Below are 20,335 nucleotides of genomic sequence, written 5' to 3'. Positions count from 1 at the left end.
TGCAGCTCTCATCTCTAGAAATTTGGCCGAGTTTATTAGCCAACCTAAAGCCTGACAATCCAGAGTGGGGACCGGGACGCAGAGACTCAGTCTAAAACGCCTCTCTGCAGTTTCCTTAGAGCCGCCGCCCCCCTCAAACCACATAGAGATTGTGTCTGCTCCTCGAACATAAAAATCAAATAAATCAGATGTTAACATAAGAGGAGTTATTCACAAAAACTTAATAAAAATTAAATATCAGGTCTCTTTCATCTAAATCTCTGTTAGTAAATGACTTTAACTGATCACCAAATTGACCTACTTTATCTTACTGAAACCTGGTTGCAGCAGGATGAATATGTCAGTCTGAATGAATCAACCCCCCTCAGTCCCCCAGTCTCACATCCAAACTGGAAAACACAAAAAACAGTTCTACTTGTCATTGTGTACCATCCACCTGTCCCTTTCTAATAGTTTTTAACTGAATTTCCTGACTTTCTGTCTGATTTAGTGCTTAGTTCAGATAAAGTCATTATAGTGGGAGATTTTAACATTCATGTAGATGTTGAAAATAACAGCCTCAGCACTGCATTTAATTCTATATTAGATTCAATTGGTTTCACTCAAAATGTTGATAAACCCACCCACTGTTTCAATCACACCCTTGATCTTGTTCTGACCTACGGCATCGAAATTGAACATCTAATAGTTTTTCCCCAAAATCCTGTTTTGTCAGATCATTCTTTAATAACTTTTGAATTTAAAATGATGGATCATGCAGCGTTTGGAAGAAAATTCCACTACAGCAGATGTTTATCCGACCACGCTGTTAATAAATTTAAGAAAATGATTCCATCTTTATTTACATCTATGCCAAGTATAAAAATAGTGGAGGGCAGCTGCTTCAATCCCACTCCCTACCAAATTGATCATATTGTCGACAGCACTGTAGCCTCCCTGCGTGAAACGCTTGATACTGTGGCCCCTCTGAAAAAGAAGTTAGTGAATCAGACGAGATTAGCCCCATGGGATAATTTACATATTCGTACCTTCAAGCAGGCATCACGAAGGCTGGAAAGGAAGTGGCGTTCCACAAATTTAGAGGAAATTTTTCTAGCCTGGAAAAAACTGTCTACTAACATAAAAAGCTCTCCGTAAAGCCAGAACTTTAAAGATACTATCCGGGTCGGATCGGGGCATCGGCAGCAGTAATGCGGTCGGTGTACCGGTCCGTTGTGGTGAAGAAGGAGCTGAGCCGGAAGGCGAAGCTCTCGATTTACCGGTCAATCTACGTTCCTACTCTCACCTATGGTCATGAGCTCTGGGTCATGACCGAAAGAACGAGATCGCGGATACAAGCGGCTGAAATGAGCTTCCTCCGCAGGGTGGCCGGGCGCTCCCTTAGAGATAGGGTGAGGAGCTCGGTCACCCGGGAGGAGCTCGGAGTAGAGCCGCTGCTCCTCCACATCGAGAGGAGTCAGTTGAGGTGGCTCGGGTATCTGTTTCGGATGCCTCCTGGGCGCCTTCCTGGGGAGGTGTTCCGGGCATGTCCCACCGGGAGGAGGCCCCGGGGAAGACCCAGGACACGCTGGAGGGACTATGTCTCCCGGCTGGCCTGGGAAAGCCTCGGTGTCCCCCCGGAAGAGCTGGAGGAAGTGAAGAAGGAAGTCTGGGTATCCCTGATTCGACCCGGCCCCGGATAAGCGGTAGAAAATGGATGGATGGATGGATAATAATGTGTTGGCAGACAGTGTTCTCAGTGTTTCCCCTAGAAATATTTTCAGGCAGTTACAATTTTACAGGCAACAGGATGACAGGTTTTGCGCATACATGTTCAAAGCATTTTGTTTTTGTTTTTTTCTTTAATTTAAATGGTAAGATCTATTTATTTTACACAAGTAACTGTCAAAGCTAAAGTTACCTCACATTTGAAGAGGTTAAAAACATCTTCAACCATCAAGAAAAATAATGAAATGATATATAAAAAATGCACATATGCAAGGTCATTGCCACCAGAGTGGTTGGGGGTGACACTGGCTACACCTGAAATCTTATTGACCCCCATGCCTGCCCCCCTTACCCACCAGAGCGTGAATGTGCCCAATTGTGAAATTTTTTTATCTTTGCATGACTTACTTAAATGGTCTAGTAACTCTAGCATAACTTACTTATGAGCTGAATTACCCAGTTGTTGATATTCACAGACATCCCTGGTCAGTAAAATCATTTTGATATGGCCTCACGTGTTTTGTTCTGGCCACAGTGAGCACCAGTAGGGCTGGCATGAAAATCAATAAATATGGCATTTGCCTCATCAGCTCCACAAACTACTTTTGTTTTTATTGTTTTTGCAGTGCCTTTATATCGCCAGTAGCACAGCTCTCCTCCTAAAAAAAAGCAATATTATAAATAAGCTAACATGAAAAATGATAACACCTAGGACATATTTGATACATACTGTTCATAATATAGGTTTATGCAACAATATGTTGTAGAAATGTGAATAAGTAAGTACGCTACTGCTAGAATAAAGCCTTGTAATATTATTTACTTGGCTTCTGTGTAGTTTACAGGTTTCTTGATATGGCAATAACAAAATTGGCCTATGCTGTAAATTAGTCTGTCCTGAGCTTAGTCTCCCACCCATCCACCCTAACAACCACCTTTTCCAAAACAGAGAAATAACACAGCCTATGAGATCAGAGGAGGTCGTGGTTTGCAGGACAATGTGGTCACAGAGAGGATGATGAATGCAGCATTTATTGATGTCTGTCCTCTGCACCAACGCTGGTTTGTACTAAGCAGAAAGTGGTGGTCTTTCTGTAGAACCATAAGTTATTTCTCATCATCACCGGCTTCTTTATATTGAGGGTCAGAGGCTCTGAAGCCATTCCAGACTGATATTGTAATGAAACTTTATGGATACAATTTCCAACAGAGTCCTATGAAATCCCAGTGGCCTAATGGATAAGGCACTGCCTTTTAAACCAGGGATTTGGGGTTCAAATTTAGGGGTGATTGAAAGGAATTTGTTGCTATAAAACCTGTGTTCTGGAAGTTGATGATCTTACACATCCTGCAGCTGAAGGTTTACAGAATGATAAAGTACATTAATACATTCACCTCTGGAAATCTGTTCCACCTCCCTCTCTGTGAGTTGAAATACTTCATAGATGTGACAGAAGATGAATGTCCTTCTGTTCCGTGACAGAACTTAACTATTAAATAGGCTGCATTGCTTATCTTAGTAAGTCCCCTTTAAATTAAGGTGCTGATTTTAACACATTACCAGTTGCAGATCAAACATAAAACTTTTCTTTCTCAACCTGTGTTGTGAGCTCATCTCTTTTTTGCTGCCCAGTCTGAGCATTTCAAATACTGATTATTAAAAACTTAGAAGAAAATAACACATCTACCCTTTTTAAACAAAAATTTAATCCATGAGAGTGTGATGATTGTAATGTATACAGAGTATAATGCATACAGTACAGCAATATGTGTGATGACAGTTTCAACTTCTCTATGTCCACTGGTAGGAGGCTTTTGCCCACTACTCCTCAGCCTACCATGAATTAGTGGAGGCAGTCAGGTTCCACTGTACATTTGAAGAGGCATGGGCATACTTAGCTGACTCACCAAAGGCACTGACTGTCTTGTAACACAGAGGAATATGGTTTTGATCCATGAACCATTAGGTTATGGGCCAAGCACGCTTCTGCTGCACCACAGTTTAGCTGTGTGAGTGGGGCAGGTCTGGATGACTATTAAATCATGACCTTCTTAATAGTAAAAAGCAAAACTGAATAGCTCAGTTGGGCGAACACGAGACTTTTAATCTCAGGGTTGTGGGCTTGAGCCCCATGTCAGGAGGTGCATCTTCTAAGATTTAAGGTTTAACCTAATCTACAAAAATGGACAACAGTAAGCTTCTCTTTAGTTATGACTATGTTTTGAGGTGTCAACATGGAAGGATGGGCTTCTATCCTTCCCAACGTTACCCTAGAGCTAAGCATCCTGCTGAGACTGCCCAAATGCTCAGGGTCTATAATCTTTTCAACACAGAACAGAACAGCTGCTGTTAAAGACTAATAATGTATATGTGGAAGTTCCACTTAGTCAATGCTGTTTTGATTTGGAAGCAATTCTGTAGTCATTTATGACACAGTCACTCATCTGTGTTTATTTAATGACACTGAAACACCCTCTCCTATTACCACCCTGAAGTCACATTACCTCTTCTCAACACATGGAGCTCTCCTGTAGAATCACCACCATCCAAAGTGGGGCTCAAACATAACCCTAATCCTGAGATTAAGAATATCATGCTCTACTGACTGAGCTGGCCAGGCTGTGTATAACACACATTTAACTGTTAACAGGCAATTCTCATAACACTTAGTAGTTTCAGAATTTAATATTTATTAAAAAACACTCATAAAATGTTGAAATAAACAAAATCAAAAATAATTTATTGGGAGATTTTCAAGAAGTTATTCTTCCTGTTTCTCAGGAGTCAGCAATATTAAATATTCATTCATTCATTCATTATCTATACCTGCTTATTCCTAATTAGGGTAATGGGGATCTGCTGGAGCCTATCCCAGCTCTCTTTGGGTGAAAGGCAGGGGTACACCCTGGACAGGTCACCAGTCCATCACAGGGCTTACTTTTAAAATGATATAGTTAAATACTTAGAAACATCACATTGTTTTTTGTTTTAAATATATCAAATTCAGCACATGAACAAATTGTTGTGGCCGAGTGGTTAAGGTGATGGGCTTGAAATCCATTGGGATCTCCCCATGCAGGTTTGAAGCCTGTCAGGAACAATCTGTTATTTATAAACACGCTATAATAATGTTCCCTTAGTGGACTTTGAGGACTGAAAAAACTGTTGCTGTGTGTGTTCCAGTTAGGTTAGGTTACTGCTGACATCATGTCTCATTTGAATGAGAGGAAACCAACAAACACAGTAGAGACGAACACAGTCACACCTATAGGCAATTTCCAATCACCAATCAACCTGACATACATGTTTTTGGACTGTGGGAAGAGATTGAAGAGAACCCCTGCCTTTCACCCAAAAAGAGCTGGGATAGGCTCCAGAACATCCCGGTGACCCTGGTTAGGAATAAGCAGGTATAGATAATGGATGGATGGATTATTATAACTGTAGGTATTTCACTAAATTTCTAAAAAAAAGTTCTGTTTATATTATGTAAGTGTTGAGAAAATAACTTTGCTTTAATTAATAATAATGACAAGTGAATTTATGACATCTTGTTACTCATTTGTTCTGATGAACGTTTATAGACAACACAACATTTAGTGTTGGTTCTAATCAAACATCTACACAGAGACTTTCTTTTCTTTGTTCTAGGTTGAGCTCGTGACTTTTAGGAGACACACACTCGGTGCTGTCCCCGGCTGCGCAGCCCCGAGCTCGCCCAGAACACTTTAATTTATATGTGATGTGGTTACATGACTTCCAGGCACCATCTCACTTTACACAATAGGGGAGAGTTGAAACATAGGTTAACTTCAAAGTTCATACAGAGTTCACATCCATATCTTTACATGTCTTGGTGATTTGCACAGAAAAACAGAGAACATCCTTGACTGTGACATGCCTGGTTGCACCCTTTACATAAATCTGTCTGCAAAATGACAATTCTCATAACACAGTTAGCAATTTACAATGCCCTTATTCTAACATTTAGCAACATCCATTTCAACATGTTGAGTCCCATCTGTATCTGAAGGATCTATCAGCATCCAGTGGCTGTGATGACCTCTAGAGCCTCCTGATGGGGTTTGGTTGCAGCTGTGCTCTCTGGACTCACTGCTTTGTGTCAGAGTAAAATTTGGTGCAGACATTATAGACATGCTGAGGGACATATGATGTAAATGTCAGTCTAACAGCCCACACAGTGACTTATTTACAGCCTTTGAACATCTGATTTATTATTTGTATACCATCTAATCCATGTTGGATCTAGAAGGAAGTGAAACACATCATATGAACCCTCAGTGTTTGCTTTACAGTGACACCATGCACATGGTGGTGCTCATAGTTTAAGTCTGAAAACACTATATAGCCACAGTCACACAAGCACTCATCACAGAGTGGAGGGTCCATGGAGCTCTCACTTCCATAAATACACTTTGTTTCCAAATGTTTTCCATTTGTTGCACTGAATTTATTACTATATTTTATTATAATTGTAGATATTTCACTAAGTTTGGAAAAAAAGTTGTATTTCTATTATGTGTCAAGAAAACCAATTCATAATCCAATGTGAATATAAATACCTTCTTGCATATATATCACACGTCTACAAATGTAAATAATGTACACAAACTTCACTATCGTCACACATGTCAGGTTGATTGGTGACTCTAAAATTGCCCGTAGGAGTGAGTGTGAGTGTGTGAGGTTGTCTGTCTTTGTCTGTGTCTATATGTGGCCCTGTGATGGACTGGTGACCTGTCCAGGGTGTATCCCTGCCTTCCACCTGAGAGAGAACTGGGATAGGCTCCAGCAGATCCCTGTGACCCTGAGCCGGGAAAAGCGGGTATAGAAAATGGATGGATGGATGGATATTGTGACAGTGACTCAAACACTGATAACACTCCCACCGAGGCCCACTGCTGACACTTAGCAACGGTTACTAAGGGGGCGTGGCTTCAGTTTCTGGTGACGTTTGCGTCTCAAAATGGCGGCGACAAAAACAGAACCAGAGCATGAAAACAGCGATAACTACTACAAAACCGAGATTAAAGAGGAGAACCAGGACCCAGGTTTCGTCTACAAGGACCATTACAGACATGAAATTAAAGAGGAGAGTCAGGACCCGGATTTTATCGATTACGACCACTACATCATTATGAAGGAGGAGAACGAGGACCCTGGTTTTATCGACCACGATCCATACAAGAGCGAAATAAAGGAAGAGAATCAGGACCCATTTTTTGTCAACCAGGACCACAACAAAGGCGCAGTTAAAGAGGAGGATCGGGATCCGGATTGTACCGAACTGCACGAATACAAGAGCGGAGTAAAGGAGAACGACCAGGATCAAGATTTCATCGATCCAGACCACTCGATCAACGAGCCCGACTCGTCCTCCGGTCCCAGCGATAAGCAGGTCAGTGTTCAGGACTTAATAGATAGAAAACTAAGGTCAAGCCAGTTTGACAGGTGTTTGTTTGTTTGAGTAATGGTTTTCTGTATTTTTCTTTAAAGTTTATCTTTCAGATCATTGTTTTCAGATGAGTTTCCAGCAGGACAGACAGACAAAGTACTCTTTCTAAAAAGTATAAATGAAGAATAAATAAATGTTTTCCTGGTTTCACCCAATCCTGAATAAAATAGCTTAGAAGTAGGTCTGAGCCATTACCCAGCCAGTTTACGAAGGATGAGTGTTGCTACTCTGATATGCTGCTTATGCTACTCTGTACTTTATCTGACCAGTACTTTCTCAATTTGGCATTTCAAGTCCACCATTGGCTTTTTTTTCTTCGGAGTGTTGATCGGGAGATTCTAGTTTGTCCATTCAAATTGTGACATTTAATGAATCAAGTGACTTAAATCATTTGCCTCAGGGTGTTTTGGGAAGCTGTCATGTTGTTGGTATGGTAGGTGAAAGGATGCGTAGGACCCAAATGCAGAACACAGAGAGTTCTTTTGTTTCTTTCCTGGATCGACCACGGCTCAGGCACAGACATATTATCCAAACATACGTCACTTAAAATAAAAACTGTCTCCCCCTCTGATACGAACCAACATAGGTGTGTACAAACATTAATGCTCCAACACCTAACAAAGAAGTACAGGAGGTATAAACTCAAAACAAAGGCTAACTTTGTAACACCAATGAAACAATTTCTAATAATGAACATAAGGCTACTTATGACGGGCACAGGTGACAAACAGGAAATAAACCAAAATGGTGGTTAACACTTTATTTTACACTACACTCGACAGTGTATTTACATTAAAGTGGTAAACTGTTACCTAAGACGGTTTATTTCCACAAAAAAACACTAAATTGAAAATCTTCACACTATGGCATTGTTTGTTAACTGTAAAAATATGTATCCGTATAATTCAAAGTCAATGTCTGCTTTATTGTCAATTCTGCCACAGGTAGAGCACATGCAGAGAATCAAAATTTTGTTACTCTCAGACCCTTGGTGCATACAGATAAACTCTAAACACTAACTAGTGCAATTGTAAAAATTACAATAAGGGCATGCAAAATAAACTTACATAAGATAAAGTAAAAAGATAAACAAGCACAAATAGCATAAGGCACATAACAGCTTAGCATACAAAACCAGTGCAATATATGAATAGTTCAGATGTACTGGATGGTAGTGCAATTAAATGAGCTTATCTTGATAAAGTGACTGGTGCACAGAGGGCAGTCCAAATTCTGCATGAAGTGACTGGTGCAGCCGCTGAGGGCAGTGTGTGTACTGGGTTAGAGGTTAGAGGTCATGGGGCATGTTGGGGTATATAGCCATATTATACTGCTGGCATGTAATATTACAGAAATCTTCACCTAACTAACTTAGAATGTACAGTAATGTAGCATAACTCAACTCAACACCTCACAAAGTACAACGAGCATCACAGGCCCCTGCAACCACGACCAGGGACAAGGCCAAGCTGCAGTGTGTCATCCACTCTGCTGAGAAGATGATCGGCTGCAGTTTCCCATCTCTCCAGGAGCTGTACGTTAATCCACCTGATGTCCCTTTTACTGTATCTGCTCCCCAACAGACCCAAGCAAAGTACAGGCCACTTGCAGCCACAGACTGTTAGAAAATCTCCAGCATCTTGTTGCAGACATTAAAGGACCTGAGCTTCCTCAGAAAGTAGAGTCTACTTATATCCTTCTTGTATACATCATCAGGCGAGAATTCTTCCACTGAATCACCAATGCTTATGTTCCTCTTGTTACCCTGGCACTCCAGTGCAGGAGGCCAGTTCAGCCCTCACATTAAAGTGCTAATTATTAGCCTGCCTGAGGTTGCACAGAACAGGTTTCTATTCTAGGCTGAGGGGAAGGAATTCTTCCAGCTATTGTTATGACCCTAAGGGTCATTATGTGTGTGGTTAGTGTGGTTGGCTCTCCCCTCCCCATTTCATGTGTGTGTGTGACGGATGCTGAAGTGGGCGTGGACTCGAGGACGTAGATTGGACTTCCGGGATTGGCCTAACACTTCCCGGAAGAACGATAAGAGGCCCACGAACTGCTGTTCAGGAGAGCTATTCTCCCACCTTTGCCATTCCCAGCTATTTTGATAGAGATTTCGATTGCGTAAATTAGTTAGTTAGAGATTAGGTTTTTGTTTCGATTAGAGGATTTAGTATTGATAGGATTTTCGTTATTTAGATTCGTAGGGTTATTGTAGCGTTTCTGTTATTGATTTTCGTTTGTTTGATATCGTAGGGCTCACGGAGCGTTTTTGTTTGAGTAAGGCTAAATTAGCGTTTTGTTTGTTTTGTACATTCTGTATTTTATTCTGTATTTTGACAGAATAAATATTCTTGTTAATTGTAATTCGATTATTCGTTTGTGTTTGTTGAGAGTGGAAGAGGTTTGGAGGAAAACTCCACAATCGTGTTACGCTCCGGCAACCCCTAGGCTGGGGCGTAACATAGATTTGGGGGCTCGTCCGTCGAGTTTTTGCGTACTGTCCTCAAATCTTAACATAGATTTGGGGGCTCATCCGTCGCGTTTTGCGTACCGTCGTCTTTTTTTTGTAGTGCTTTTTCTAGCGTGTTCGGTAAGTGTAAACTCTTTTGTCTGTTTCGCAGTTTTTTCTTTTTGTGGTGGTGGCAGCATGAGTAAGGAGTTCAAATTGGAGGACTTTACTTTGAGTCCAACTTTAGATAAGTTGGATAGGTGCCGCAAGGCTGATTTGGTGTTAATCGCCAATTTTTTTGACGTGCATGTGCCAATCAATGCAAAGAAGGAGGAGATAAAACAACTCCTCATATCAAAGCTGACGGAAAGAGGGTTGTTTGGTGGGCCAACTCCTACAAATGGAGTCGGGCCGGGTGATCTGGCTGGTATTCCTACCCCACCTAAAGACCTCCCAGTCCAAGCTGGACGAACAACAGAGGAGTTGGAACTCACTCTGAGGATTCGGGAGGTGGAGCTGCAGAACAAAAGGTTGGAGGTGGAAGCCATGCACCTAAAGGTAAGGGTTCTGGAGTTGGAGCAGGGAGCTGCTTTAGCTGCCAGTCCCTCCTTTCAGTCACCTATTTCACGACCCCACAAAGGCTTTGATGTTAGTAGGCACATAGCATTAGTACCACCATTTAGAGAGTCGGAAGTGGACTCTTACTTCAGTGCATTTGAGCGTATAGCTGCCACCTTAAATTGGCCACGGAACGTGTGGTCTCTATTGCTTCAGTGCAAATTTGTTGGCAAAGCCCAAGAAGTGTGTGCCTCCCTATCTATCGAAGATAGTTTAGATTATGATACAGTTAAAACCACAGTCCTCCGTGCTTATGAGTTAGTGCCAGAGGCTTATAGACAAAAATTTAGAAACTGTGAAAAAACTGCTACACAGACATATGTAGAGTTTGCTCGAGAGAAGGATGTTCTCTTTGATAAGTGGTGTCAGGCTAGTAAAGTTAAAACAGACAATTTGCGTGAGTTAATTCTAATGGAAGAATTTAAAAATCGGTTGCCAGAGAAAATAGTGCTTTATTTGAATGAGCAGAAAGTCACATCTCTGGACAATGCTGCTGTTATGGCTGACGAGTTTGCGCTAACGCATAAAACCGTCTTCGTTCCACCCGTCAGGCATGACTTGAGTTTCGTTGAGAGGAAAAATCCCTCTCCAAAAGTTTTCCGACGTACATTCCCGGTTACCGCTGAAAGACGCGAGTGTTTTTACTGCCATGAGCAGGGTCACCTCATTGCAGTGTGTCCCATCCTGAAAAAGAAAGAGCCGAATAAAAATGTTAAATCTGCTAAGTCATCATCTCCAGTGGCTCTTATACAAACCCCGCCACCTGCCCTGCCACCTGTGGGCATGGTGGGAGATAACAAAGTGGACCAGGCATTTAAGCCGTTTGTTACACAAGGGTTTGTTTCTTTGGAAAATGAGTCAATCCAAATTCCAATTACTATTCTGAGAGATACTGGTGCAAAGCAGTCGTTGTTACGTAATGACGTACTACCTTTCTCGGCCCAGTCTTACTGCGGGTCCGACATTTTGATGTGGGGAGTTGAGATGAATGTTGTACGTGCCCCATTACACTTTGTTCAGTTGTCATCCCAATTTCTGTCAGGCAAATGTAAAGTTGCCATTAGAGCTAAGTTGCCAATAGAAGGGATAGACCTTATCATGGGGAATGATTTAGCCGGCGGACAGGTATTTCCGTCACCGGAAGTGATCGAATGTTCGACCGCTTCCGTAACTGTTTCTGATGACTCTGTGTTAAACTCACCTGTAGTATTTCCAATGTGTGCTGTAACCCGTGCTCAGGCACGAAAGTTTGGAGACTTGGTGGATCTCAGTGATACTTTCGTGAGCACTTCTGATCCGCCAAGTGTTGTACCTAAATGTGAAAAAGAAGAATCTGTGTGTATGGAATTAAGACCTGATGACAAAACACTGTCTCTGTCGGTCGACAGAGAACAGCTAATTGATGCACAGCAAACTGATGTCACTTTGTCTTCCTGTATGTCTCTTGTGAAAAGTGAAAACTGTAAAAGAGATGTGTCTTACTTTATGAATGACGGTGTGTTGATGCGACGTTGGACTCCGAGCTCTGGTAATGTACATGACTCTGTTTGTCAGGTAGTAATACCCCAACCCTTTCGTTTCCAAATTTTGACCCTAGCCCATGATCACAGTATGGCAGGACATTTGGGAATACGAAAAACATATGATCGTATTCTTCGTTACTTCTTCTGGCCAGGACTTAAGTCCGATGTAGTAAAATTCTGTCGTTCCTGTCATACATGTCAAGTGTCCGGTAAGCCCAATCAGTTAATTCCTGTTGCCCCATTAAAACCAATTCCTGTAATTGGGGAACCGTTTGAGCACGTCATTATTGACTGTGTTGGTCCGTTGCCAAAAACCAAATCCGGAAGTCAATATATCCTTACGATAATGTGTGCTGCCACTCGATACCCCGAGGCAGTGCCACTTCGATCCTTAAAAGCTCGTGCCATAGTCAAGGCACTTGTGAAATTTTTTTCCACATTTGGCTTGCCCAAGAATATTCAGAGTGATCAAGGATCAAATTTTATGTCAAAAGTTTTCGCTCAGGTCATGGCAGAGCTCAAAGTCACACACCGCACGTCCAGTGCATATCACCCTGAAAGTCAAGGCGCATTAGAAAGGTTTCATCAAACATTGAAAAGTATGTTACGAAAGTTTTGCTCCGAGTCAAGTCGAGATTGGGACGAAGGCTTACCATTGTTGTTGTTCGCCGTGAGAGAAACTTGCCAGGAGTCGCTAGGATTTAGTCCAGCTGACTTAGTTTTTGGTCACACTGTGCGTGGACCGTTAGGTTTGCTGCGTGAAACATGGCTTTCAGAGAAACCAAGCCCTGAAAAGAATATTTTGGACTATGTTAGTTCATTTAGAGAAAGACTACATCATGCTTGTGATGTAGCTCGTGAGTCCTTGTCAAAGGCACAGTCCAAAATGAAGGACCGTTATGACAGAAAGTCGGTTACACGGACTTTTCAGCCAGGTGACCGCGTGTTAGTTCTGTTGCCCGTTGTTGGTTCCGGCCTACAAACAAAATTTTCTGGCCCTTACGTAGTTGACCGAAAGCTTAGCGAGACTGACTACGTAATTCAGACTCCAGACCGAAAGAAAACTTCTCGTGTCTGTCACGTCAACATGCTGAAGCAGTATGTTGGTCGAAAGGAAGAACTTTCGTCTCCTAAACCAGTTCCTGTTACCCCTGTGTCTGTCACCCGCCCATCATACAAACCCAGTGATGACGGGTTAAGCAACAAACATGACTCTGTCCCCTGTGTACGTTTTCAAAACTCAGAAATTTTGAACCATTTAGACAGTCACTTAGCGTATTTGCCAGAACCCGCCCGAGCTGACATTCATAAGCTCATTAACAATAACCTAGCACTTTTCAATGACATTCCCACCCAAACTAATGTGTTAAGTCATGACATTGATGTTGAAACCCATAAGCCCATTAAGCAACATGCTTACCGTACTCACCCAGAAAAACGTGCAATAATGGGTCAAGAAGTAAACTATCTTCTAGACCATGGTTTCGCTATTCCAAGCATTAGCCCTTGGAGTTCGCCATCTCTGTTAGTTCCCAAACCTGATCAGACTTTCAGGTTTTGTAACGACTACCGAAAGGTAAACGCCGTTACAAAACCAGACTCGTTCCCGTTGCCACGTATGGATGACTGTATCAACCGTGTGGGTGCCGCTAAATATGTCACAAAATTGGACCTGCTAAAAGGTTATTGGCAAGTTCCTTTGACACCTCGTGCTTCAGAGATTTCAGCATTTGTGACTCCGGACCACTTTTTGCAATACACAGTCATGCCATTTGGACTTCAAAATGCACCAGCCACTTTCCAGCGACTAATGAGCATAGTACTGTCAGGTGTGGACAATTGTGAGGTATATTTAGATGACATCGTGGCATATTCTGACACCTGGTCCACACATTTAGACACGCTGACAAAGATTTTTGACAAGTTAAAACAGGCATCACTTACACTTAATTTAGCCAAGTGTGAATTCGGCAAAGCAACAGTTTCCTACCTTGGAAAACAGGTTGGCCAAGGCCACGTTGCTCCCATTGCTACCAAAGTGCAAGCAATACTTGATTTCCCAGTCCCAGGATATTATCGTGCATTTTGCAAAAACTTTTCGGAAGTAGTAGCTCCTCTAACGAGCTTAGTAAGTCCGAAAACTCCGTTCCAGTGGTCAGAGAAATGTCAGTCTGCTTTTGAGGCCGCCAAAGCTTTACTTTGTAGTGCTCCTGTTCTTGCTGCCCCAAACTTCGCCCGTCCATTTAAACTGGAGGTGGACGCTAGTGCTCTCGGAGCAGGTGCTATACTCCTACAGGAGGATGATGTGGGCATAGACCATCCAATCAGTTATTTTTCGCAGAAATTCAAGAAACATCAGCTGCATTACAGCACCATTGAGAAGGAGGCATTAGCCTTATTGTTAGCATTACAACACTTTGAAGTGTACGTTGGTTCCAATACACAGCAGACCCTCGTTTTCTCTGATCACAACCCTCTAGTATTCCTGACTCGAATGCAAAACAACAATCATCGTCTTATGCGCTGGTCATTGTTGTTACAAGACTACAATGTTGAGATTCGCTATAAAAAAGGATTAGAAAATGTAATGGCAGATGCTCTGTCAAGATGTTGAGAAAAAAAAAAAAAAGACAAACATTTTTTTGTGAAAATGTTTGACTTTAGGGGGGGAGGTGTTATGACCCTAAGGGTCATTATGTGTGTGGTTAGTGTGGTTGGCTCTCCCCTCCCCATTTCATGTGTGTGTGTGATGGATGCTGAAGTGGGCGTGGACTCGAGGACGTAGATTGGACTTCCGGGATTGGCCCAACACTTCCCGGAAGAACGATAAGAGGCCCACGAACTGCTGTTCAGGAGAGCTATTCTCCCACCTTTGCCATTCCCAGCTATTTTGATAGAGATTTCGATTGCGTAAATTAGTTAGTTAGAGATTAGGTTTTTGTTTCGATTAGAGGATTTAGTATTGATAGGATTTTCGTTATTTAGATTCGTAGGGTTATTGTAGCGTTTCTGTTATTGATTTTCGTTTGTTTGATATCGTAGGGCTCACGGAGCGTTTTTGTTTGAGTAAGGCTAAATTAGCGTTTTGTTTGTTTTGTACATTCTGTATTTTATTCTGTATTTTGACAGAATAAATATTCTTGTTAATTGTAATTCGATTATTCGTTTGTGTTTGTTGAGAGTGGAAGAGGTTTGGAGGAAAACTCCACAATCGTGTTACGCTCCGGCAACCCCTAGGCTGGGGCGTAACACTATTCACTGCCTTCATCCCAATGTTGCTGCTGCCTCTTCACTAGCACCTTGCATAGGCCTGAAACTACAAATACTAATAAAGTCATACTGATTAACAGTAGCTTCCTTCTTATAGTGACAGCTGTTATAGTTGCTGTAAATATACATTTACTATTTAGGACATACTAATTTTGGGTCTAGACTAAAACGCCTAGAGCCTTCATCTAGTGTACCTGATTTAGTGACACACAATCTATTTCTTTTACATCAACGAGGAGAGGCTGCGGACACTTTTAAGAAACCCTTGTAAAATTACAATTAAAGCAAGGAAACTTTTATTTTACCTGTAGATGTACTTTATTGGAACCACCACCCTATCGTGGTGGAGGGGTTTGAGTGCCCGTATGATCCTAGGAGCTATGTTGTCCAGGGCTATATGCCCCTGGCAGGGTCTCCCAAGGCAAACAGGTCCTAGGTGACGGACCAGACTAAGAGCGGTTCAGTGACCCCTTATGGAGCGACAATTGAGGACCGTGACGTCGCCCGGCATGGCGAAGCCGGGGCCCCACCCTGGAGCCAGGCAAACCATCCGGCGCCTCAGGAGGGGGAAGCAGTGCTCTACCAACGCTGTTTACAGTGGAAGTGGTGAGCTGCTGACCTCGACTGGGGATATTGTCAGATGGTGGAAGGAATACTTCGAGGATCTCCTCAACACGTCTTCCATAAGGGAAGCAGGGGCTGGGGATTCGGAGGCTGATCCATCCATCACCCAAGCCGAAGTCACTGAGGTAGTTCGGCAGCTCCTCGGTGGCAAAGCACCGGGGGTGGATGAGATCCGTCCTGAGTACCTCAAGTCTCTGGATGTTGTTGGGCTGTCATGGCTGACATGCCTGTGCAACATCGCGTGGCATTCGGGGACAGTACCCCTGGATTGGCAGACCGGGGTGGTGGTTCCTCTTTTTAAGAAGGGGGACCGGAGGGTGTGTTCCAACTACAGAGGGATCACACTCCTCAGCCTCCCGGGGAAGGTCTATGCCAGGGTGCTGGAGAGAAGGATCCGGCCAGTGGTCGAACCTCGGATCCAGGAGGAACAATGCGGTTTCCGTCCTGGGCGTGGAACACTGGACCAGCTCTACACACTCTCGAGGGTGCTCGAGGGTTCATGGGAGTTTGCCCAACCAGTCCACATGTGTTTTGTGGACTTGGAGAAGGCATTCGACCGGGTCCCTCGTGACATCCTGTGGGAGGTGCTCCAGGAGTATGGGGTCCGGGGCTCTTTGCTGGGGACATCCGGTGTCTGTACAAACGGAGCAGGAGCTTGGTTCGCATTGCCGGTTGTAAGTCAGACCTGTTCCCAGTACACGTTGGACTCCGGCAGGGCTGCCCTTATCACCGGTTCTGTTCATTTCTTTTATGGACACAATTTCTAGGCGCAGCCAGGGGCCGGAGGGAGTCCAGTTCGGGGACCACAGGATTTCATCTCTGCTTTTTGCAGATGATGTTGTCCTGTTGGCTCCATCGAGCCAGGATCTCCAGCGTTCGCTGGGGCGGTTTGCAACCGAGTGTGAAGCGGCTGGGATGAGAATCAGCACCTCCAAGTCCGAGGCCATGGTACTCAACCGGAAAAAGGTGGTTTGCCATCTCCAGGCCAGGGGAGAGATCCTGCCTCAAGTGGAGGAGTTTAAGTATCTCGGGGTCTTGTTCACGAGTGAGGGAAGGACGGAACGTGAGATTGACAGACGGATCGGGGCATCGGCAGCAGTAATGCGGTCGGTGTACCGGTCCGTTGTGGTGAAGAAGGAGCTGAGCCGGAAGGCGAAGCTCTTGATTTAACGGTCAATCTACGTTCCTACTCTCACCTATGGTCATGAGCTCTGAGTCATGACCGAAAGAACGAGATCGCGGATACAAGCGGCTGAAATGAGCTTCCTCCGCAGGGTGGCCGGGCGCTCCCTTAGAGATAGGGTGAGGAGCTCGGTCACCCGGGAGGAGCTTAGAGTAGAGCCGCTGCTCCTCCACATCGAGAGGAGTCAGTTGAGGTGGCTTGGGCATCTGTTTCGGATGCCTCCTGGGCGCCTTCCTGGGGAGGTGTTCCGGGCATGTCCCACCGGGAGGAGGCCCCGGGGAAGACCCAGGACACGCTGGAGGACTATGTCTCCCGGCTGGCCTGGGAACGCCTCGGTGTCCCCCCGGAAGAGCTGGAGGAAGTGTCCAGGGAGAAGGAAGTCTGGGTATCCCTGATTCGGCTACTGCCCCCGCGACCCGGCCTCGGATAAGTGGTAGAAGATAGATGGATGGATGGATGTACTTTATTTAGCAAATGCAAAAGCTAACAGCAGATAATAAATGAGATTAAATCAACAAACGTATTAAAAGTTAATAAAGATCAACAATACAATGTTAAATCGAAAATTTCTATCCTTCCCCTAACTTAACTGTCATTCTACTCACAACCTTCTTGGTCTTTGAAGAATAGGGGTGTTTGTGACATATTTGAAGAAAAACCTACCTGCCTGCCTCGACTGGTTGGGGTGAGTGGATGGAGGAAAGAGAAAAGAACAACAATAAAGAAGAAATAAACACTGTGAAGGTTGGTGGGGCCAGTAACTGCACATTAACAATATACAGCTCCAGGACGACAGAGATGGAGACAGAGAACTGTGTAAAGAAACAAGAAAAAGCTTTCCATTTTCCAAGCATAGTATCAAACCAGTCCCAAGTACTGGTGTCATTGTAGCCGGAATGTCTTTTCAGCTCCAGTTTCAGCAAGTGTTCAGGTCCAGTCATACTCCTTGTCAGTCTGGTATTGGTGGTGAACTGCTGAGTGATCTGCTGATTTTGCCATAGCTCATAACTCATCCAACATGACTGTTGTAATCATAGTGAAGAGAAAAAATGTGCATAACCTGATCTTCAGGTTCCACTCCTTTTTTGCTGAGTGGATGCACTGTATGTGATTCTCCGTCGTTGGGCACACAGAAATCGCCTTTGTCACCAGGTATTCACCTTTCTTTTCATGTTTATCAGAGCTCGAAGTGGATCGGGGCATCAGCAGCAGTAATGCTCAACCAATCAGCACTTCTCCCCCCTCACCAAGGTGAACAATTCAGGTGACAAATTTGGCTTTCGGTGCCTTGTTGATCGTCTTCCATGGCAGCTGTTTCCTCGTCCAGTTGGCAAACGTCTGGGTGGGGGTTTTCATACGGTGTTGGAATCCTCATACAGTGGCTGGCGTGGACCCACTTAGCACGTCCCTCCACCTTTACTGTCGTATTTGAAGTCAGTAGCAACTGATGTAGTCTGGTGAATCATCTCTGCTTCCAGTGTTTCCTCCGGTGGTCCTTGATGAGCACAGTCACCTGGTTTGAAATTATGCAGTTTGGTATCTGCAGGTCTAGACAGAGCTGCTCTCACCTGTGGACGAAGGGTTGAGAGAAAGGCAGAAAGCCTTGCACGATAGTCTAACATTACATCTTCATGTAAAGTGGGGCAAATAAGTATTTGATACACTTTCAAATTTTCCCAATTTTTTTCCCCACTATTTTTCTGTTGTATCAAATACTTATTTCATGCAATAAAATGTGAATTAATTATTTAAAAATCATACAATGTGATTTTCTGGATTTTTTTTTTTTTTTTTAGATTCTGTCTCTCACAGTTGAGGTGTACCTATGATGAAAATTACAGATCTCTCCATTCTTTGTAAGTGGGAAAACTTGAAAAAATGGGCAATGTATCAAATACTTATTTGCCCCACTGTAAGAGTCTTGCCTAGTTGCAAGGATACTGGATGTCTTATGTTAGTCTCTAGGAAATCTTGATGTAAGTAAAAATCTTGATGCAAACTGAAAGAGTTTCCCCCAGAAATTGAAAAGTCCACCCCAACCAGCAAAAACCTAGGCTTTATATACTCTTTCTTCTGCATTAAGTAATGCATACTTTGATTATTGATTTACCCATTATTATCCTATTGGTCAGCTACCAAGCAGACTTTGTGATATCAGATGGCGTAATCAGTGCATGGCCTATACTAAGGCGTACGGCATGATCAGTGCATGGCCAGCAACTTAAGGCCTGCGTGACCCTAAGGGTCCGGTCATTGCTTTAATTTACCAATTTAATTCAGATACTTCCCTTTTTCCCAACCATCTGTTCACTCGGCCTTCCTGGTAGCATTCATTTATTACTCTAATTCCTTTCGAGGTATTCTCTCAGGTCTCCCCCTAGATTGTCCTCCTGGTTTGGTTGTTCAGGAGAATCTGCCCTATGAGCTCTTCTTCTGAGAGTCTGACGGCCTCTCCACTTGGGATTCAAATGTCTCTTTGTTTTCCCATTTTTTCACCTGGGGCTCAAAAGGCCTTCTCTCGTTCCATCTTTCTCTTTGATGCCTAAAGGTTTTCTTTTCATTCCATCTGTTTCCCTGATGCCAATAGGGTCTATACTGCATATAATACCTCTCACAGAAGTCTTTCCCATAATTTTTCCTATGTTTAATTGTTGGGATTGCTGTGCAAAGCAGCAATCCCAAGATATGTTCTTCGTTTTTTCTCTTTATTGTTGGGATTGCTGTGCAAAGCAGCAATCCCAAGATATGTTCTTCGTTTTTTCTCTTTATTGTTGGGATTGCTGTGCAAAGCAGCAATCCCAAGATATGTTCTTCGTTTTTTCTCTTTATTGTTGGGATTGCTGTGCAAAGCAGCAATCCCAAGATATGTTCTTTTTTTTATTTTTATTCTGCCGTTTTTCGGTCGCTATCTAGTCCTACACCGTTCGACGTAGAAACGTCATTCAAACACCGTCGCGTGCAGCTCGATGAGGAGATGGGTGCTTCTACTTTTCTCAGCGATATCTTTCATAATTTCCGAAATATTCCAGGTTTTGTCGGAATTTTTTCTCATAGGAATGAATGGAGAGAACGTTAAAATCCCCTTTCAACTTTGTCCTCTTTGAGCTTTAACTGTGTCAGCATACTTTCAGCTAGAAACACCATTCGACCTTTAAACGGGTCAGAAGGCATTAATCTATAAGTCTTGTATACAGCTTTTTGATATCTATTACGGTTTTTCTTCAATCGCAGTTTAAGTTTTATGGTTTTTTTAGGAAATTTCTGAATTTTACATTGGTGTGTATGGGAGAGGGCTAGAGTGCGTGATGTCATCGCTAGAGTGGGAGAAGCTGTTAAGTTTAGGGAAATTTTTCTCTCTTACTCGCCGTCACGGCCACAATTTTGACTCTTCATACACCATTTTCTCAAAAGTAGTAGAGATTTTTGTTTTCTTTCAGTCAATGCTTTTCTCATTTTCATAGGACCTACGGTTTTTCCACAA

General features: G+C 43.2%; 3 protein-coding genes and 1 pseudogene across 3 annotated transcripts in view; 3 read left to right on the top strand and 1 right to left on the bottom strand.

Annotated features, from left to right (window-relative positions):
* LOC113137743 (NACHT, LRR and PYD domains-containing protein 12-like) overlaps positions 1–20,335 on the top strand; it is an 884,868-nt gene that overhangs the window by 78,389 nt on the left and 786,144 nt on the right. The gene's annotated exons all lie outside the window — the stretch shown is intronic.
* The window catches only part of LOC113137738 (zinc finger protein 208-like), an 852,137-nt pseudogene that overhangs the window by 171,398 nt on the left and 660,404 nt on the right, over positions 1–20,335 (bottom strand).
* The window catches only part of LOC113137744 (zinc finger protein 665-like), a 323,439-nt gene that overhangs the window by 298,074 nt on the left and 5,030 nt on the right, over positions 1–20,335 (top strand). The gene's annotated exons all lie outside the window — the stretch shown is intronic.
* Positions 6,688–18,770, top strand: LOC113137749 (putative uncharacterized transmembrane protein DDB_G0290641). The gene is made up of 2 exons (XM_026319583.1): positions 6,688–7,127; positions 18,651–18,770. Exons 1-2 carry the CDS (start codon positions 6,696–6,698, stop codon positions 18,681–18,683), a joined length of 465 nt encoding a protein of 154 aa, XP_026175368.1. The 5' UTR covers positions 6,688–6,695; the 3' UTR covers positions 18,684–18,770.

The sequence above is a fragment of the Mastacembelus armatus genome, unplaced genomic scaffold (assembly GCF_900324485.2).
Source record: "Mastacembelus armatus unplaced genomic scaffold, fMasArm1.2, whole genome shotgun sequence".
NCBI lineage: Eukaryota > Metazoa > Chordata > Actinopteri > Synbranchiformes > Mastacembelidae > Mastacembelus > Mastacembelus armatus.
The sequence above is the reverse complement of the archived record's forward strand: the minus strand, read 5'-3'. Positions and strand labels throughout refer to the sequence as shown.

Coding starts and splice junctions, on each gene's coding strand:
- LOC113137749 (XM_026319583.1), top strand. CDS start 6,696: ATGGCGGCGACAAAAACAGAACCAGAGCATGAAAACAGCGATAACTAC. Junction 7,128..18,650: donor CCGGTCCCAGCGATAAGCAG/GTCAGTGTTCAG, acceptor TTTTTTTTTTAG/ATTCTGTCTCTCACAGTTGA.